This window comes from Anguilla rostrata, chromosome 5, assembly GCF_018555375.3.
Source record: "Anguilla rostrata isolate EN2019 chromosome 5, ASM1855537v3, whole genome shotgun sequence".
Lineage (NCBI taxonomy): Eukaryota > Metazoa > Chordata > Actinopteri > Anguilliformes > Anguillidae > Anguilla > Anguilla rostrata.
The window spans coordinates 58,937,861-58,957,554 of record NC_057937.1 but is presented as its reverse complement, the minus strand read 5'-3'; the positions used below and the strand labels follow the sequence as shown (position 1 = coordinate 58,957,554).

Here is a 19,694-nt window from a genome sequence, read left to right as displayed (position 1 = left end):
ATATACACTCCCCTCAGATAACAGTCATGTATTTATCTTGACTTTTATTTTATTTTATTTTATAAGACTCGTTATATGTAGGCTACAGAACATAGTAAATTAAATCATACAATTTCATACAAACTACACAGATACAGTATAAGATGCAACACCATACCTTTAAGCAAGTGGTTCCCATCTTTTTTTATTTTTTGTGGTCAGTCTGCCCCATTGGTAATAGGAATTTTATCCACACCTTTTTCTTCCTCTCACCACACCCCCCTGTTGTCTCTGTGACCCCCCCCCCCCCCCACCCTGCACCCCCACCCTTACCCCAGGTGACACACTCCCGACTTTGGGAAGCTTTAAGCAATAACACCAGCTCACACTGGTGCAAGAACCTGTGAATATAGAGCAGCCATTTTGTCTTTTCCCAGCCAGAACAGAGTCTGTTGGCCCCTGGGTCTGTCAGTTGGGCTGTCAATTTGTCTGTCAATTGGTCTGTCAGTTGGCCTGTGAGTTTATCTGTCAGTTGGCCTGTCAATTGGGCTGTCAGTTGGCCTGTGAGTTTATCTGTCAGTTGGCCTGTCAATTGGGCTGTGAGTTGGCCTGTGAGTTGGTCTGTCAGTTGGCCTGTCGGTTGGCCTGTCAGTTGGCCACCGTATGCCTGCGTCTGGGGGGTCTGGGCACTTTTTCGGGGTTCGACGCTCCTCTGCTCCTCAGGTGAACGGTAAAAACCGCGCAGATCATCCCAAGCTGTCCGAGCCCCAGCACGGCGGCGTAACAGATGTGAAACGAGGGAAAGTTGAAGAGGGAAGTCACACCTACAGCCACGAGAGTGGCAGGGCAAGAGAGCGGGGAGGGAAAGAGAGTGGGTGAGGTAACACGTTTTTAATCTTTACCAACATCACAACATTCACATCTCCTACTGTGCCATTTTCAGACCGCGTTTTCTGTAATAACCCCTTAGCAACACAAGTGGGTTTCTTTCTTTTTTTTAAACCGCACGGTATTGTAGTGATGTGATTTCTCTCTCTCTTTCTCACTGGGCCTCTTTCACAAAACTTTTCTTAAATTGTTCATTCTTTTGCTCTTAAAAATGTGCATAACCCAGGTGTACGAGCTGATGAATTCTGGCTGTTTGTAAATTTTATGCGCAATCCTGTTCATGTGATTTGCAGAAGGAAACAGATATGAACAAATACAGATAAGAAAAAAAACTTTTTTTTTTCTTATCAGGAATTTCAGCTTTATTAAGACCACCCCCACCCCCACCCCACACATAAATAAAGGAAGAAATCTAAAAAATGTACATGACAAATGGAGAGTTATTGTAATGACATATTACGGAATTACTACCTTGTTCCTTTTCCTGTGATTCAGCTTCACGTCCAGAATCTGTAAAACGAGAAGATGTTTAAGCTGTTAATAACTGCACGTGTGAAATGTCCACGTATTAGTAATTTCCACATTTCAATCATCTGTTTCTTGTTTTTTTTACCTCTTCAAGTGGGTATACAGCCTTCATGAGTAAAAATAAAAAGCAGAACTATCCAAGTGTGATAAAACCACTTTCTTATCTTTGTCCTCTTCATCGAATGCCAACCTATCACAGGGCACACAGGCTGCCAATCTTCACTCACACACTCATACCCATGGGAAATTTAGAGTCTCCAATTAGCCTTCCTTCATGTCTGTGGACTGTGAGGGGACATTGGAGTACTTGGAGGACATGGTAAGAGCATGCAAACTCCACACAGAAAGGCCTCAGACCTTCTTGCTGTGAGACAACAGTGCTACCCACTACACTGTCCTGCCACCAATAAATGCTACATAAACATGTAAATCTACTGGACAAGGGTGTAAAGCACCATAATGACAGGTAGCTAGTAGGGTAGCTAGCCCCTTGGGTCCCAGTGCACAGAATTGGCCAGGACCATCAAAATGGCAACGCAAAGTTTCAGCAACATGTTCTGACTTGTACAGAAAAAAAAAAAAATAATAAAAAATTTTAATCAAAAATTGCCCAGTGCAATGGAACATGGGGTTAAATCTCTGCAGATGTCCGTGCAACCTGCGCCGAGTTAACGTGACTTTCCGCAAAGTCTGAATATATTTTGGGTGTAGCTATACTTCATCATGTTCTGCAGATTAGCCATCCCACAAGCCCTTGCACGGCAGCTCATGCTTATAAAGCTATACACTTCATATAATACAGCTAGTGAATTTATCATGATCTGCAAGGTGAAATTTTCATTTAGACAAAATTAAAACGAAGTTAATCAAAACATTAATGATAACATCAACAGCTCGTAATGACCTATATATTCTTAATGCACCACGGCCAGAATCATAATAGTAATTCACCTTGGCGAGTTGTTAGGATGATTATCCCATGACTCGGCGACGAGAAACAAAACACTGGAGTAGCGAAACACAATTAAAGAGCTCCCGTGGAGCCTTGGGGTCAGGTGCTGCTGTTGTACCTGTAGCCCTGTGCCCCTGGGAAAGAGTGTTGTTCTGTTTACTTAATGTTGCAATCGCGCTCATGCAGAAGGCATCACCTGTGCCTAACACTACGCTTTTCTCTGCCTGAAAGCGACCGTTACTGCAGCCTCGCGATCACAAACTGCAAAAAGCGTAAGCGTTCTCACCGTGATGTTCCTTATCGAGAACTCGATGCAGTCTGGTACCTTTCCCAAACTGCGGCATTCCAAGTATCCTCCCGACACAGTAGTACAACGCCAGGTCGGCGGCCGTGACGTTTGTAATCCGCAGTTGGTTAGTTTTGTCTTGTGCGTTTGGAACGGCAGTGAATCTCGCGCTGAGCGGTTTTTTGCTGAAGACTTCTCCATCGTGACGGTTCGGACCAGAAATCAAAACTACGGTCGGGATCTGATCTATGTTCTGCCGCATCCAGATCGTCTCCGCGTGGTATGAAATGTTACATCCCAGAAGAACGGTGTCTCCAAGACGGACTTTTATCCATTCTGCTGATTCTGAAGCCTGCAGCACAAGGAATAAACCTAGAGAAAAAAGCCGATATTAATATTCATAAGAGCAACAACAACAACAATATTAATCAATAGGGCAATACTTCTATTACTAGGATACTACTATGTAATGCTAAATATTATAAATAGCCTACGCCCTGTACTTTAACCTGTATAAACGAGAAATGTAGGCTAAATAAATAAATAAATTACAGATTTTATTTATATTCAGTATTGTGGAATTTTGGATTGAATTTCACACTTGCCTAACTGACAATATGCCTATATATTTCCTGTATTTCTGCCAGTAGCTTGCTGGTGAACTTCTTTTAAAATGCAAACTTGTTAGTAGAAGTAGCAACAATATTATCCACAAGTATTATCCACAACTCCTGTAAAGACATCTTGGTTTTCAAAAATGCAAATACATCTCAAAACTAGCCATACTTTTTAGTATGTGTATCTATACGTTTCTGTACGTCTTCGTTTCCAAGTTCACAGATAAAACAGACAGTGACGTACCTGCTACTGCAAAGAGTCTAATTTTAATGGGATGCATTTTCGCCATAAAGTAACGGGACCTCCACAGCAAAATATATACTGTTGTATTCGGTGAAATTATTGTCAAAATGAAGCTCCACAGCACTGGCCCACCAGTGTAAGTCACATTGCTCTCTCTGAGGGGTAGACCTCAAAAGCCAAACCCACTTCTGTGTAAAACGAAAGAGAGCAAAACATGCAGTTTTAAAAGGTTGTGGCCGGTCTTACCAACTTGGACAGTTGCTGCTATGGTAAATGGAGTCACAACAAGGAGAATAAAGCCTAATTAAATGCAAAATAAATTCAAAACAGCTTATAAATTTGAAACAATCTTAAAGGGATAGAGTTTACGTTCTCAGGTTTAAAAAAAAATATTTTCGTTTTTGTGTTTGTACACACCTAGCTCTCACAGACACACACATGCTAACAAGAGCACACTTACACACACACACACACACAGAGTAAACAATCTGGCCTTTCCTCTAACATCGCAGCTCTTATTTTACACCTTCCTTTGTGCCAGTAAATTAATGTGTGTGTGTGTGTGTGTGTGTGTTAAGCTTAATATTTTTATTTTTATTAAAGCCTCATTTCCTGTGCTATTCACTCGCTATCTGCACGTTTATTTCGCTTCCACTTCCTCTGGTGTAGATGGCGTTCTGCCACACACCTGCCACAGAACTTCCTCCTGCGCCCACCCATCACTGATAACCAAGGCAACGAGCCCACATTTAAAAAACATCATCGCCGCGCAGCGCAGAACACGGTTAACCGAGTCCGCGCTTTCCCGCGATCCTCTTTACATAATAAAACCGCTGTGTTGTTGAAAGGACAGCACTGATATCCCGCACAAAATACGTGCAAATAATGGCAACCATGTTACACAAGCAGAGCCACTGTACGTGGATGTGGCCATCATGACCTTCCTGTGCCGTGTTCCCTTTTCTGTGACCCGCCCTGCTTTATACCCTCCTGTCTGAAAGAGAAACACACAAAAGGAGGGCAGACTTTCTCCTCTCCCTTTTATTTCTAAGGTGCAAGGAGGTGCAAATAATAACATGAAGTTATTTCCGTGAAAGACTGCAGATGGTTTTTGGCCGAACTCTCAAACCACAGGCTGCTATTCTCGCAGATCTTGGTTCCTCAGAGCTGTGGCCACATAGCTACAGTGAAATCAAAATGAAGAAAACAAAACTTAAGCGCCTTCCTCAAAAAAGTACACAAAGGACTGAGCATTTCAAAGTAACCGCGGACACCCATCAGGCCAAATTCCTCTCATCAATTGGTTTTGCGAGGAACACAGAGCACATTTACTCATAAACACATAAACAAAATCACATTAACAATAAATACATGGGGGAAACTGACCACTGCCATTTTGTTTACATAGTGGTTGTCAAGACAGAGCTGGAGCTGTTGCTGGGTGTTCTCAGAAAATGGACGACATCGGACGACCCTGTCTAAAAATGTTGCCAAATTTAGCAACAATAGCACTAACAAGGCACTGCTGTGTGCAGGAGGCTGACAGGTCAGGTGACCGCTGGAAACAGGAAATGAAAGGCCTCCTCCTCCTTCTGCCCTGCCTGCTTGACAAGGAGAACAAGCAGTTCCCAGGCAACAACAGACTTCTACTGAAGAAGATCCAGAAATATGTCCCCAGAAGTTTTTTAGATAAAGTTTTGGGATTCAAACTGCCGCTGTGATAAAGACTGTTTAGAATAAACAGCCAACCCCCTACCATCCTGACAAGTACAATTTGCTTCTTTAAAGCAATTTCAATCAAGCTTTGAAAAACTTTTTAGGAATATTTATTCAGCTATCTGCAAAAGACAAAAATGAATTGCAATTTAAACATATACAGTTTTGAATGTACTACAAAAATCTACACAAAGAGCCTCACATAATTTTTCCACACATGAAATGAAAAATCTAATTACATTTATATTTACAATGCCATCAAAGTTGCTCAAAAATATATCTGAAATGCAAATAAGGTTCTTTTGAATGTAGACTTATTTATAAATAATTTTAAAAATCCTCAATGCCCAACATAAACGTACATCTAAGCACACTAGTGAGGAACCATGACACTGACTTGCGTGACTGATGTAGTCTCTGAGTAAAATGCTTTATGTGAAAACACTTTAACCCGTCAGACATCAGTACAACTCCTGCAGATAACTAACGATTCTAAAAGAAAGATATATTTTCACTAATATCAAGACAAAACTCGGTTGCAAGGTTTATCTGGTGACGCACTTCCTGGAAAGTTAACAGGGACACCACATATAAATACAGAGTTCACATTTCTTATTTAACCCATACGCAAGGCTGTTTGTTAGTGGGGTGAAAGGTGGTGACAATTCTTGGGGCCCACAGCTAAGATTTTAAAATTTGTTTTATTAAAAAAACGGGGGGTGGGGGGGGGTAGAGCAATATTCTTTCAGGGGGGTCCAGAATTCCTAGCTATCCCCCTGCCCACGCCTGCTCCGGTTGGTGGGGGTGTTTTTGGGGAGGGGCCCACGGGGAGCTCTAGGTCTTGTCCCGCTGCGGGCTCTCGGGGCACAGGCCCTTCAGGTAGTACACCCAGGAGATGCCCTGACCGTGGCCCTCGCTGCGGGGGCTGGAGATGGTCAGCCTGCCGCTGCAGGGCCCCTGGGGGCCCGACGGGGACCCCGCGGTGGGGCCCGCGGGGGGGCCCTCAAAGGACACCAGGACGCTGTGGGTTTTTTTGGGCCGGATGACGTCGGCGCCCCTGACCACGAAGGCGGGGTTGTCCACCTGGAAGGAGAAGGCGGTGGGCTGGGGGAAGACGTTCTTGAAGGGGATGGAGACGCTGGAGCCGGCCCGGACGGAGAAGGGGCCCTGCGGTTTCGGGGGGTAGCAGGAGCCCTGCAGGGGGATCTGGTACTCGCCCCCGGCGCTGGAGGAGAGGGTGAGGAGGGCGCGGCTCTCGCCCAGCTGGCAGGGTTCGAAGCACACCTCCACGCTGACCTCTGTCCCGCCCTGGAGCCCAGCTGGAGCGGTGACCGTCCTCTCCGTGGTGAAGTCTGGGCTGTCCGTCTGGCACACAGACACACCCCTTACATTAAAGGCACACTATGCAGGATTTATACCACAAAGATATTATTAAATAACCATGCCCAGTCGTAGCGCAGTGGGTAAGGAACTGGGCTTGTAACCAAAAGGTTGCAGGTTCGATTCCCGGGTAGGACACTGCCGTTGTACCCTTGAGCAAGGTACTTAACCGAAATTGCTTCAGTATATATCCAGTAATGCTATGTAAAAGCTGTGTAAGTCGCTCTGGATAAGAGCGTCTGCTAAATGCCTGTAATGTAATGTAATATATACAATGCACTGGCAATCTCTGTCTTTTGCAGAATCCATGCTTTTCTGTCTTTTGAGTAGCTGTTGCTCTTCCTTCAGTTGTAATTCAGTTATGACATGGGAGTTGTGTTTGAGCAGCAGTGACCATACCTTGCAGGTGTGTGAGCAGCAGTGACCGTACCTGGCAGGTGTGTGAGCGGCAGTGACCGTACCTGGCAGGTGTGTGAGCAGCAGTGAACGTACCTTGCAGGTGTGTGAGCAGCAGTGACCGTACCTGGCAGGTGTGTGAGCAGCAGTGACCGTACCTGGCAGGTGTGTGAGCAGCAGTGACCGTACCTGGCAGGTGTGTGAGCAGCAGTGACCGTACCTGGCAGGTGTGTGAGCAGCAGTGACCATACCTTGCAGGTGTGTGAGCAGCAGTGACCGTACCTTGCAGGTGTGTGAGCAGCAGTGACCGTACCTTGCAGGTGTGTGAGCAGCAGTGACCGTACCTTGCAGGTGTGTGAGCAGCAGTGACCGTACCTGGCGGGTGTGTGAGCAGCAGTGACCGTACCTTGCAGGTGTACTCGGTCTTGGCGCGGGCGTGGTTGGTGAACTTGGCGCTGACGGCGTGGGCACCGCCCAGCGGGGCGCGGAAGAGGAGGGGCCTCTCCGGGGGCGGGGGCGTGGCCCGCAGCAGCAGATCGTAGTGGAAGTGGCCCAGCTCTGCGCAGTGCAGGGTCAGCCGGGCAGTGGACTCGCCCTCCCGCAGCGGCTGGTACTCAAACATCAGGGTGCCCTGAGGAGAGTGGGAAACTTGCACATTCACCCAGCAGTCCAGCCAAATGCTCAAGGACCGTTTTCTAATTTTACCAGCATGCAGAAAGGGTCACTTCATTGAGGGTTCCTGACCAAGGACAAGAGACAGACAGGCAGACGGACGAATAGACAGACAGACAGACAGATGGACAGACAGGCAGACAGACAGACTCACAGTCAGACAGACAAACAGGCAGAGACAGACGGACAGATTTACAGACAGGCAGAGACAGACGGACAGATGGACAGTCAGACACAGACAGGCAGACGGACAGACAGACACATCGCAGACAGACAGACAGACTGACAGGCAGAGACAGACAGGCAGACGGACAGACAGACACATCGCAGACAGACAGACAGACTGACAGGCAGAGACAGACAGGCAGACAGACAGGCAGAGAAAGACAGACACACAGACAGGCAGAGACACACAGATAATCAGAGACAGACAGACAGACAGACAGGCAGACTCACTGCAGACAGACAGACAGACAGACAGGCAGACTCACTGCAGACAGTGGCGGTACGGGCAGCTGCGGGGGCAGGCTGATGTCGGCGCAGCGGCACTCGGTGGCGAAGCAGACGGCGGCGGGCAGCGGGTTCTCCACCGTCAGCGAGGCGGCGGCCGTCTGCCGGACAGCCGTGGCCATCTCCACCGCCCGCACCACGCCCGCCGCCGTCGCCCTGAAGGTCACGTGGTAGAACAGGTACTCCTGCGTCGCCTCGTTCCGGAACGTCACCTGGGGGGGAACACGAGACGCGCGCAGGGAGGAAACGGGATTAAACAAAAAAAGAAGAAAAAAAACCCACATCCTGCTGAAAGAGCCCTCATATCTCACCACATAAATGAGGAGCAGCCAGGCTCTCCTTCCAGCCGCAGCCGAGAAACCTGAGCTGCAGAAAGCCGTGAATCTCTCTTAACCAATTAAGGTGCAGGATCACATACACGCGACTAGAATGTTCTTAACTGAACATTCTACTGCTGGAGTCACAATCACTACTGGCAAGTGAGAGCAGTGGACTTGGCAACATCTTTGGGCCCGGTCTGGGCTCAGCTGTAGCTGCACGCGTGCAGGGGACACACCCACCTTGGCGCTGAACAGGCCCTCTTTGTAGGAGAAGAAGGACAGCTTGTAGTCCCTCTTGCTGAGGGCCGGGACGTCCAGGTAGTCCAGCCCCTTCAGTGTGACCGTAGGGTCCGCCCGCTCCGGCTTGAGCATGTCCACCACCACCCGAAACCTGGAGGGAGGGAGGAGCTGGTGAGGAGTGGAGTAGAGTAGAGGTGAGCAGGAGTGAGGGAGCAGTAGGGGGAGAGGCAGTGAGGAGCTGGTGAGTAGCAGTGGCTGGATAGTTAGCAGGAGGAGCTGGAGGGTAGCAGTGAAGCTGAGGTAGAGGAGAGTTGGAAGAGAAGCAAGAGCTGTGGATTATAGCAGTGGCTGCTTTGTTAGCAGTGAGACTGTGGTTAGCAGTAGCTGGTTGGTTAGCAGTGAGGAGCTGGTGGTTAGCAGTGGCTGGTTTGTTAGCAGTGAGGAGCTGGTGGTTAGCAGTAGCTGGTTTGTTAGCAGTGAGCAGTTGGTAATTAGCAGTAGCTCGTGGTTAGCAGTGGCTGGTGTTTGTTAGCAGTGAGGAGCTGGTGGTTAGCAGTGGCTGGTTTGTTAGCAGTGAGGAGCTGGTGGTTAGCAGTAGCTGGTTTGTTAGCAGTGAGCAGTTGGTAATTAGCAGTAGCTCGTGGTTAGCAGTGGCTGCTTTGTTAGCAGTGCGGAGCTGGTGGTTAGCAGTGGCTAGTTTGTTAGCAGTGAGTTGATGGTTAGCAGTAGCTGGTTTGTTAGCAGTGAGGAGTTGGTAGTTAGCAGTAGCTGGTTTGTTAGCAGTGAGGAGCTGGTGGTTAGCAGTGGCTGGTTGTTACAGTAGAGCGTGGTTAGCAGTGTGACTGGTTGTTAGCAGTGAGGCAGCTGGTGGGTCTGCAGGGCATTTCATGGTGTGGTTGCGGGTTTGGGGCTCGGGGTACAGTGCAGGTGTTAGCAGGGGGCTGGTAGTTAGCAGTAGCTGGTTTGTTAGCAGTGAGGAGCTGGTGGTTAGCAGTGGCTGGTTTGTTAGCAGTGAGGAGCTGGTGGTTAGCAGTAGCTGGTTTGTTAGCAGTGAGCAGTTGGTAGTTAGCAGTAGCTGGTTTGTTAGCAGTGAGCAGTTGGTAGTTAGCAGTAGCTAGTTCGTTAGCAGTGAGGAGCTGGTGGTTAGCAGTAGCTGGTTTGTTAGCAGTGAGGAGCTGGTGGTTAGCAGTGGCTGGTTTGTTAGCAGTGAGGAGCTGGTGGTTAGCAGTGGCTGGTTTGTTAGCAGTGAGGAGCTGGTGGTTAGCAGTAGCTGGTTTGTTAGCAGTGAGGAGCTGGTGGTTAGCAGTAGCTGGTTTGTTAGCAGTGAGGAGCTGGTGGTTAGCAGTAGCTGGTTTGTTAGCAGTGAGGAGCTGGTGGTTAGCAGTGGCTGGTCACGTATTAAGCAGTAGCAGTTGCGGTTTAAGGCTGTAGTGCGGTTACCTCTGGGGCTTGTTCAGCCAGTTTTGGACAGGCAGCAGCTCCGTGTACGGGGTCTTGCAGGGCATTTCATGGCTGATGGTGCCTGCAGGTTTTGGGGGCTCGGCGGTACCCAGCAGAGTGTATAGCACGCCCGTCCCATCCGGGAATGCGAAGAACACAGAGCCCTGTATGGGGGAGGGGGAGGGGGCGGGGTTCCAGAACGGTCTATATCAGCAGGACTGCGTAGGTGAAAACACTATGAATACTCCTCATAACCAGATTCCAATGAAACATCTGGGACGAGACAGGACAAGAATCTCAAAGCTTTGGGCTTCTAGTCTTTCTGTTTTTAATAATAAGTACGTCAAACATTCCCCACTTTTGTACTATTTGGTGTTTACCAACGTAGCTTACGACTGATGGAGTGCCGGTCTGGTCCCAATTCAGAATGTGGTGAGCACAGATCATTAGGGACTTATTGCACTGACAGCTGCGGGTGTGGCTACGAGAACCCAGAAATAAATCTGTGCTCTTTCACGCGTGCGCTTTGTGCTCGACTTGCTCCCACTGTGGCCTGCCGGCCTACGATGTGAAACTAGCGTTCTTGTTTTGCCTCTGTAGCCAATCAGCGGCTGTTCCCGCGCTCACACGTAGCCGTACCCGCAGCCCGGCGATGCCTAAAGTCGCCATTACCGCTGGGAGGGATGGGGGCGGGTGTGGGGGGGGGAGCTGACCTGGTGCTTCTTGCCCTCGGTGGTCATGACCAGCGGCCGGTACGTGATCTCGTAGGCGTGGCTCTGCTGGTGGGGCTCCATGACGACGGCGGACGGGCCGCTCCAGTGCTCGCCCTCGATCGCCGGCGACAGGCTCCAGCGCTGCCCGCTGCGGTTGCACAGCGACAGGGCCTGCGTGTGCTGGGAGCGCACCGCGCACGCAAATGCCACCACCTGCAGGGGGCAGCAGAGAGACGGGGGGGAGAGAGAGAGAGACAGGGGGAGAGGGGGGAGAGAGAGAGAGAGAGAGAGAGAGAGGGGAGAGAGGGAGTGAGAGACGGGGGAGAGACAGAGACAGAGAGACACGGGGGGGAGAGAGAGAGAGAGAGAGAGATTGTTATTATAATCGTAATTTACATACTGTATATCAAATAGCATAAATATGGGAGTATGTGTAAGTTGTATGTGTGTATTATATTATGTATATTAGTAAACAGGTTGTAGAGTTGATTTTGTGCTGTCTTTGTAGCACTTGCTTTGGCAAAACAGTGCATGTCATTTCAATAAAGCACCTTGAAATTGAAAAAAAAAAAATAGTGAATGTATTCCAAAGGGCTTTGTAATGGCCGTACCTCCTTGGTGATGGGAGAGGTGACACAGGACCCCACCAGAGTGAGTTTGAGGGGCGCCCCCCGCTCGAGGGTGCAGGGCAGGTTGTCACAGCGGACGTCCTGGCTAAGCTCCATGGGGGCAAAGGTCACGTCGAACGGCACTTCCATCCCAGGACAGATATATCCCTCTGCGGGACTGATGGAGAAGTGTGGGGAGAACTTCTTCACATCCCACTTAAATCTGAGAGAGAGAGAGAGAGAGAGAGGGAGGGGAGAGGGGGGGAGAGGGGAGAAGGTGGGGGGGGGGAGGAGAGAGGAAGCGGGAGGGAGAGAGACAGACAGAGAGGGAGACCATAGAGAGAAAGAGAGACTTCCATGAACTAATGATGACTTCATAACTCCCATAGTGGGGATAAATTTAACAGCAAAAAATAAAAACAGATGTGTGTGAGTAATAATCAGTGTTCTCAGATTTTGGTCAGAGAGTCCTTGCATGCTTGTGTGTGCGTGTATGTGTGTGTGTGTATCCACGTGTGTGTGTGTGCGCGTATGTGTGTGCTTGTGTTTGTGTGTGCGCGCTTGCGTGCATGTGTGTATGTGTGTGCGAGTATGTGTGTGTGTATGTGTGTGCGTGTATGTGTGTGCGTGTGTGTATGTGTGTGTTTGTGTGTGTGTGTGCGCGCATGCGTGCGTGTATGTGTATGTGCGTATGTGTGTGTGTGTGTGTCCACATGTGTGTGTGTGTGCGTATGTGTGTGCGTGTGTGCGTGCGTGTATGTGTGTGTGTGTGCGCGCATGCGTGATGTGTATGTGCATGTGTGTGTGTGTGTGCGCGTGCGTGTGTGTATGTGTGTGCATGTGTGTAGTTTGCTACAGTACCGGGCTCCCACGTCCCCAGTGTTGGACATGACGATGCGCCTGGTTGCCTGGCAACGCTGTGCCACAGCTCCGAAGGGCACGTAGTCCTGGTCCAGGCTGATCTCCATGCCCTGGCAGCAGCCCTTCAGGACCAGCAGGGGGCGCACCGTCCCCAGGCACTCCAGCTGCAGCTCCTCCCGGAACGGGGGCATGCGCTGCCTGGGGCAGAACTGCACCTCCACCAAACAGCGCCCCCCGCTGCCCCGGAGGGTCACTTCATCCGCCGGGCTCACCGACAGCACCTGGGCGACACGGAGACCCCCACAATCACCGCTCAGGCAGTGATGTCAGCACGACAGGCTACACGACACCAAAAATGGGAGGAGCTATCACATACTCGCTAATGCGAACCAATCATTTCTCTGATGTCCTCCTGTGGTGAGTTTTTATTGGTTCAAACAAATCACAAACTAACAGGCCACTGCAGCCACACCCTTAAAGGGTTCCTGAAACTTCACTCTCCCATAACTCTTATTAGGCTCTCTGTTAATGGCTTCAACATTTTAAGCGTCTTCATTTTTCATGAAGCTATACTGAGTAACGTCCCTGCTGGATCTGACGAAAACTGGTGACAAAACTACACCACAAAAAAATGTCCAGGACTGGCTTTTTGTATTTGGGATACAGAGACCCCCTCTCTTTCCTGCAAAGGGGTCCACAGGAGTGGGGGGGGGCGGTCCTACCTTTGAGTCCAGCAGCGCCTCTAAGGAGGGGCTGGAGGTCAAGGTGAAGGTCAGAGGCATGGGGCTGCTGTTGACCAATGGGATCACTCTCTTGGTCTTCTGGCCGACCTGAATGACCCCGAGGTTCACCGTCTTGTGCCTGGGGTCCTCCACGGCGATCTGGCAGGACGAGGGGGGGGGGGGGGGGGGGGCAGGGACAGGACACGGCATTCCATTCAGGATCTGTGCTCTCGTTCTTGCTTAGGACACCAAGCACCTCAGTGCTGCTAAATACAGTGTACGTTAGCGTACATTAGCTATTATTTTCAGTCATAGTCATTTTTCTTCCCACTCAGGAGTTTTTTTTTTTTTTTTTTTTACCTCACTGGATGTTTGGGGGTTCAGGGTTCAGTGTTGCCAATCTTTTTTGTACATTACATATCCATTTTTGTGCAACACTGCTTTGTGGCAGTTTCACATTTAAAATAAGGTGGCACTCTGAACGGCTGTAACGCAGTGTAATAGCACAGGGGCATGCTGAGTCAGACCGCAGAACGCAAGCAGACAGGAAGCAAGCTGACGGCTCAGACAGGATGTGGTCTGAGAACAAGGCGAGCCGAGGGAGGTGAGGCGAGGCTGAGTTCCCCGAAAGCGCCCCCCCCTGATTCTCCGGAGGGGGAGCAGGGCGGGGCTCGAGCGGGACGCGCAGAGGGGCTCGGGGGGGGGGGGGAGCAGGGCAGGGGGGTTGGGGCGGGTAGCGGGGCAGTGCCTACTCTCCCTGCTCCTCACCTGCATCTCCACTCCCTGGCCCAGGACCTCCACCGCTTGCCTGGCGCAGTCGTTGATCTGGAAGACGACCTTCTCCTGGTACCGCGTGGCCTCCCGCGGATAGAACGTGAAGGGCACCTCCACCGCTCCACCAGGGGGCAGCACCTCCGGCTGGAAGCCCACCTCCAGGAAGGCGGTGTTGGAGAACAGGCAGTCCAGGCTGGGGGAGATAGAAGGCCCAGCACACTGAAGTCCTCAACCCTGCTCCTGGTGAGCTCCAGGGTCTGCTGGTTCTCATTGTTACACCGCACTCAACTGACCAAGTAAAGCATTTGATTATGCAGACGACTCACCTCTCCCACAGGGTTCTTGGGTCTGAACTGGCTGACGATTTTAAGGCGAAAACAGAAATTGTCTGACCCCTGTGGCTCTACAGAACCTAGGATGAAGACCCCTGGTTTGAATGTTTAAAAGCAGGCTAAGCTAACTGACACCATCTGCTAAAGCTAGCACATCTGTCCCGGCCATCTGTCTCGGGGTTTTAGACCTGTGTTAGCCCAGGAATATCGCCATTTCCTGTTAGCGTTAGCATTAGCGTACCTCACTCCTCTCTCCCCCTTGTTGGCGATGACCAGAGTGTGGGAGGCGGGCACCATCCCAGCCTGGTAGATGAACTTCATCCCGAAGTTGTGTTTGAGGAAGGAGAAGTCCAGGCCGGGGGGCACAGCTGCTCCCGACAGGGAGCAGGAGAACATAGGACCGTTCTTTATCTACAGAGAGAGAGAGAGAGAGAGGGAGGGAGGGGGAGAGAGAGAGAGAGAGAGAGAGAGAGAGAGAGAGGGAGGGAGGGAGGGGGAGGGAGAGAGAGAGAGGTAAGATCAAGTGAGACAGGGCAAATGAGAGAACACACAGGTATGCTCAGGTGAGACAGGGCTAGTGACAGTGGGTACAGGCACACTCAGGTGAGACAGGGCTAGTGACAGTGGGTACAGGCACACTCAGGTGAGACAGGGCCAGTGACAGCACACACAGGTGCACTCAGGTGAGACAGGGCCAGTGACAGCACACACAGGCACACTCAGGAGAGACAGGGCCAGTGACAGCACACACAGGTGCACTCAGGGGAGTGCACTCACCCTGATTGAGAGGCCAGTGTTCTTCAGCACACATTTCTGCTGGGGGGAGAAGGTGACGGTGCAGCAGACTTCCTGTCCCACCGCCACGCTGTCCATCTCCCGCTCAACCAGCAGGTGGCGCTGCAGCTCCGACGGGCCCCAGAGCTCGTACTGAACATCCAGGCTGTACTTGCCCGGGTTCGACACCAGGAAGTGACAAGATGATTTATCGCTCAGCTCCACCTGCACAAAAGAAGGGTGTCCAACAGGGCAAAGGAATAAAATATAGTCAAGGGGTAGCGTGTGATTGACAGGTTTCCCTGATAAAATAAACTGTGAGCTCAAAAAATCTCACTCGCTGGTCTCCATGTTTGAAAAAAGATAAACGTTCAAGCTTCACTAAACTATAACAGAGTGCATTTTACACTGATGTGACTCTGATTTGATCCCATTTGGTAAATGGTAAATGGACTGCATTTATATAGCGCTTTTATCCAAAGCGCTTTACAATTGATGCCTCTCATTCGCCAGAGCAGTTAGGGGTTAGGTGTCTTGCTCAAGGACACTTCGACACGCCCAGGGCAGGGTTTGAACCGGCAACCCTCCGACTGCCTAACAATCGGTCTTACCTCCTGAGCTACGTCGCCCCACCATTTGGACACATATGAACCGTTGGTGTAGAATTAACACGGCTCGCCTGTCTGCAGACAGGGCCTAGAGTGCCGCTCACCTGTCTGAAGTCCACCTGGTGGGTGGCGCCGGGGCGGAGCTCGGTGACGCCCCCCGCGGGACCCTCGCAGCGCACGCAGGCGCTCATGCTGTAGCCCTCGGCCTTCACGTTCAGCGACAGCGGCTGCACCTTCCCCGTCACGTCGCACACCAGGTTAAAGGTCGCCGAGCCCTCCCGGGCGGGGCCGAAGGACACGGACACCGGGACCCTGAGGAGGAGCGGCGGGTGACGTCGGGCTCAGGGCGCGCTTCCACTAGGTCCCACATCCACATCACCCGCCCGTCCGCCAGAGCAGCCACGTGTGAGCTTGTGCTGAGCCAGCCCAAGCAGGAATGCTAATCTGCGTCTGTTACATATGCTAATCTCAGTCTGTCATATACCAGCCCTGACAGCAGTGCTAATCTCAGTCTGTCATATACCAGCCCTGACAGCAGTGCTAATCTCAGTCTGTCATATACCAGCCCTGACAGCAGTGCTAATCTCAGTCTGTCATATACCAGCCCTGACAGCAGTGCTAATCTCAGTCTGTCATATACCAGCCCTGACAGCAATGCTAATCTCAGTCTGTCATATACCAGCCCTGACAGCAGTGCTAATCTCAGTCTGTCATATACCAGCCCTAGCAGCAGTGCTAATCTCAGTCTGTCATATACCAGCCCTAGCAGCAGTGCTAATCTCAGTCTGTCATATACCAGCCCTAGCAGCAGTGCTAATCTCAGTCTGTCATATACCAGCCCTAGCAGCAATGCTAATCTCAGTCTGTCATATACCAGCCCTAGCAGCAGTGCTAATCTCAGTCTGTCATATACCAGCCCTGACAGCAGTGCTAATCTCAGTCTGTCATATACCAGCCCTGACAGCAATGCTAATCTGCGTCTGATATAAGGTGCTTTGGAGTTACGGCCACTGAATCGCTTCCAGGACCTAACATTGGAATTCTGAATCTGAGTTCATATCAGATAGGAAAGCAGAACATGCTGCTGCTCTACTAATCTATGTCCAAGCCCCATTTACCACCATCACTGTGACAAACACAGGTGTACCTGCTCTGTACCAGGTGTATCAGACACAGGTGTACCCACAATTCCCTGCTCTGTACCTGTCTCAGGTATGTCACTCACAGGTGTACCCATAGTTCCCTGCTCTGTACCTGTCTCAGGTGCACACCCATAATTCCCTGCTCTGTACCTGTCTCAGGTATGCACCCATAATTCCCTGCTCTGTACCTGTCTCAGGTGTGTACCCATAATTCCCTGCTCTGTACCTGTCTCAGGTGTGTACCCATAATTCCCTGCTCTGTACCTGTCTCAGGTGTGTACCCATAATCCCCTGCTCTGTACCTGTCTCAGGTGTGTACCCATAATCCCCTGCTCTGTACCTGTCTCAGGTGTGTACCCATAATCCCCAGCTCTGTACCTGTCCCGGGGCGGCACGGTGCCCTTCAGCGGCTCCAGCAGCAGGCTGTCCCGGAAGGCCTCGGAGTGGCGGGAGTTTTCGCGGATGGAGAAGTGGAAGGGCACGTCCTCTCTGTTCACCATGTACACCGTCTCACACACCTCACGACCTTCAGCGCGGGGGGGGGGGGGGTAGAGTCACACGCGCACACGCACACACACACACACACACACACACAAACAAACACACACACACAGTACCTTTTAAGTCTAGAGTACAGCTTGCGTCTGTGTGATCATTAGAACCATCATCAATGTTTTAACTCAATATCCTCTGCTGGTCCATTAACTGCAGGCTGGGCCTGATCACTGTGGCGTATCAATGAGCGGAGTCATTGACTCTTATCGCAATTAAATCTGCGTTTGAGGCGCACCGGGTGCCCCTAGCGCTGCGTAGCTCCTGCCACAACACGCCGGGACCTGCCCGTGTTCATCCGCGTGTCTGTCTGTCTATCTATGTATGGAATATTATCTATCTATCTATGGAATGTTATCTATCCATCTGTGTTGTAACAGAGTTTGGGGGCTCGGCCGAGCGACGTAGCAGCAGGAAGTGGGCTCCTCACCCACGAGCAGGCTGCCCAGGTGCAGGTGGGCGCGGTCCAGGTACACGGCGGGCTCCCGGGCGGTGCCCACCAGCAGGAAGGGCACGGAGATGCCCTGCTCCGCGATCAGGAAGGTCCAGAAGGACTCCACCGTGCCCAGCTCCCGCGCCAGGAACACAAAACAGACCTGCAGGGAGAGGGGGAAGACATTCAGCGCGACGCTCTGAGTGTTTTCCAGTGCAGGGGACAACGAGGGAGCCGTTTCAGACACGGCGCTAGCGTCGCTGTCATCTGCACTCTGAAGATGATGTCACAGTAGAGTAGAGTCTGTCCGTATGTTCTGGAATATTGTAGCATTCAGAAGAAGGGAACGGATGGAGATGTTCCACAGAAGGTCCCACCTCAGCACTGCTATGCTGGGCTTTCGCATGCAGCGTACTGCAGCAAACCATGCTATGTGAACTGAGCAGTGGAAATACATCAGAGCTGATCTGATTTCATTTGATGCAATGCGGTGTTTCAAATAAAACTGTCAAAATAATATACACATCGCACTCTCTCACAAATACACACATGCGCGCACACACACACACACACCCCTTACCTCCACCTTCTTCCCCGGCTGAATGGAGCCTTTGGGGGCGGGGCAGCGGAAGGGGGAGGGGCAGCCGTCCTCACACCTCCAGCTGAAGGAGTAGGGCTTCCGGGTGGGGTTCAGTACCCCGAACACCCTGCAGGGGGAGCACAGAGACGAGGAGGAGAACACGAGAGATGAAAGGAGAGGAGGAGAAAAAAAGAGGAGGAGAGCAAAGGGGGTAAAGGGGAGGAGAAGAGAGGAGGTTAGCAGAGTGCGTGCGGTCAGGTCCAGAATGACCGGCGCTCGTTATAAAGACAACCAGAAACAGGCTGTGTGGGAAAACGAGCAGCGCTGGCAATGAGCCGTATGGCTGAAGGTGGAGCTGAACACAAGACCGGGGGGCGTAGGCGCGTCCCGGTTCACATTCCCTCCACCCCCCGCTCACCTGGACACGGGGGTCCCGACGCCCACAGACGTGATCTCGATGACCCTGGTGTTGGGGTCCAGCGTGCCCTTCGGGGGTGCCCCGCGGGGGGCCCGCGTTTCGGGGTCGCGCCGCCCGCTGCTCAGGTAGTCCGAGTCCTCCAGCTGGAAGTGGCAGTACGGCAGCAGGCTCCGCCCACTCACCGCCAGGGTGGGGCCCGGCTCCTCCTTCAAGTTAGGAATACTGCGACCGCACACACACGCACGCAAGCACGCACACACACACACACACACACACACACACACACACACGAACACACACACACGCACACGCACACACACGCACGCACACACATACACACACACACGCATGCACACACACGCACACACACACACACACACACACACACGCACGCACGCACGCACACACACACACACACACACACACACACACACACACACGAACACACACGCACACACACACGAACACACACGCACACACACACGAACACACACACACACACACATACACACACGCGAACACATGCGCACACACACACACATGCACACACATACACAGTAGTAAGAGAGACACATGTATAAATGGATTCTGTGGACACTTTTATACAGCAGGGTGACAGAACGTTCCGGCAGCTTTAATACTGAGCAGGGTAACGTGGGTCTGCCGCGAGACTCCAAGCACCACAGCCCTCCACGCAACAAGAGATACGATTGGCCTACTCAGCCAAACTAGCCAATCACACTCCTATCTCTCTCTTTTTTGTAACCAATCAGGAGGACCCGGGCTCACCTGCAGACCAGCCGGCCCTCGAACTCGGCCACCTCCAGAGGGGAGAAGGTGACGCAGAAGGCCTGGGTGCTACCGGGGCTGATGGAGCCCCCGCTGGGCTCCACGGAGAAGGGGGGCAGGCTGGGGTCGCCCCGCAGGAGGGAGGACAGGCTCTCCAGGGCTCCGGCTGTGGCAGGGCGCAGAGCTGTCCTACTGCCCCCCCGCGCCCCCGCCTGCACCT

General features: G+C 51.5%; 1 protein-coding gene across 1 annotated transcript in view; it reads right to left on the bottom strand.

The window, feature by feature from the left end:
• Positions 1-5,304: 5,304 nt before the first annotated feature.
• The window catches only part of hydin (HYDIN axonemal central pair apparatus protein), a 142,281-nt gene continuing 127,891 nt past the window's right edge, over positions 5,305-19,694 (bottom strand). The window contains exons 69-86 of the mRNA XM_064338028.1: positions 19,475-19,694; positions 18,686-18,907; positions 18,268-18,394; positions 17,685-17,850; positions 17,081-17,228; positions 15,665-15,872; positions 14,956-15,177; positions 14,420-14,589; positions 13,841-14,039; positions 13,073-13,231; positions 12,351-12,631; positions 11,493-11,712; positions 10,882-11,094; positions 10,169-10,332; positions 8,729-8,879; positions 8,150-8,380; positions 7,393-7,617; positions 5,305-6,575 (exon numbers count right to left, since the gene is read on the bottom strand). The exon at positions 19,475-19,694 is cut by the window's right edge and continues 3 nt beyond it. Coding sequence (XP_064194098.1) covers positions 6,045-6,575; positions 7,393-7,617; positions 8,150-8,380; positions 8,729-8,879; positions 10,169-10,332; positions 10,882-11,094; positions 11,493-11,712; positions 12,351-12,631; positions 13,073-13,231; positions 13,841-14,039; positions 14,420-14,589; positions 14,956-15,177; positions 15,665-15,872; positions 17,081-17,228; positions 17,685-17,850; positions 18,268-18,394; positions 18,686-18,907; positions 19,475-19,694 — 3,857 coding nt within the window. The 3' untranslated portion in view covers positions 5,305-6,044. The remainder of the gene's footprint in view (positions 6,576-7,392; positions 7,618-8,149; positions 8,381-8,728; positions 8,880-10,168; positions 10,333-10,881; positions 11,095-11,492; positions 11,713-12,350; positions 12,632-13,072; positions 13,232-13,840; positions 14,040-14,419; positions 14,590-14,955; positions 15,178-15,664; positions 15,873-17,080; positions 17,229-17,684; positions 17,851-18,267; positions 18,395-18,685; positions 18,908-19,474) is intronic.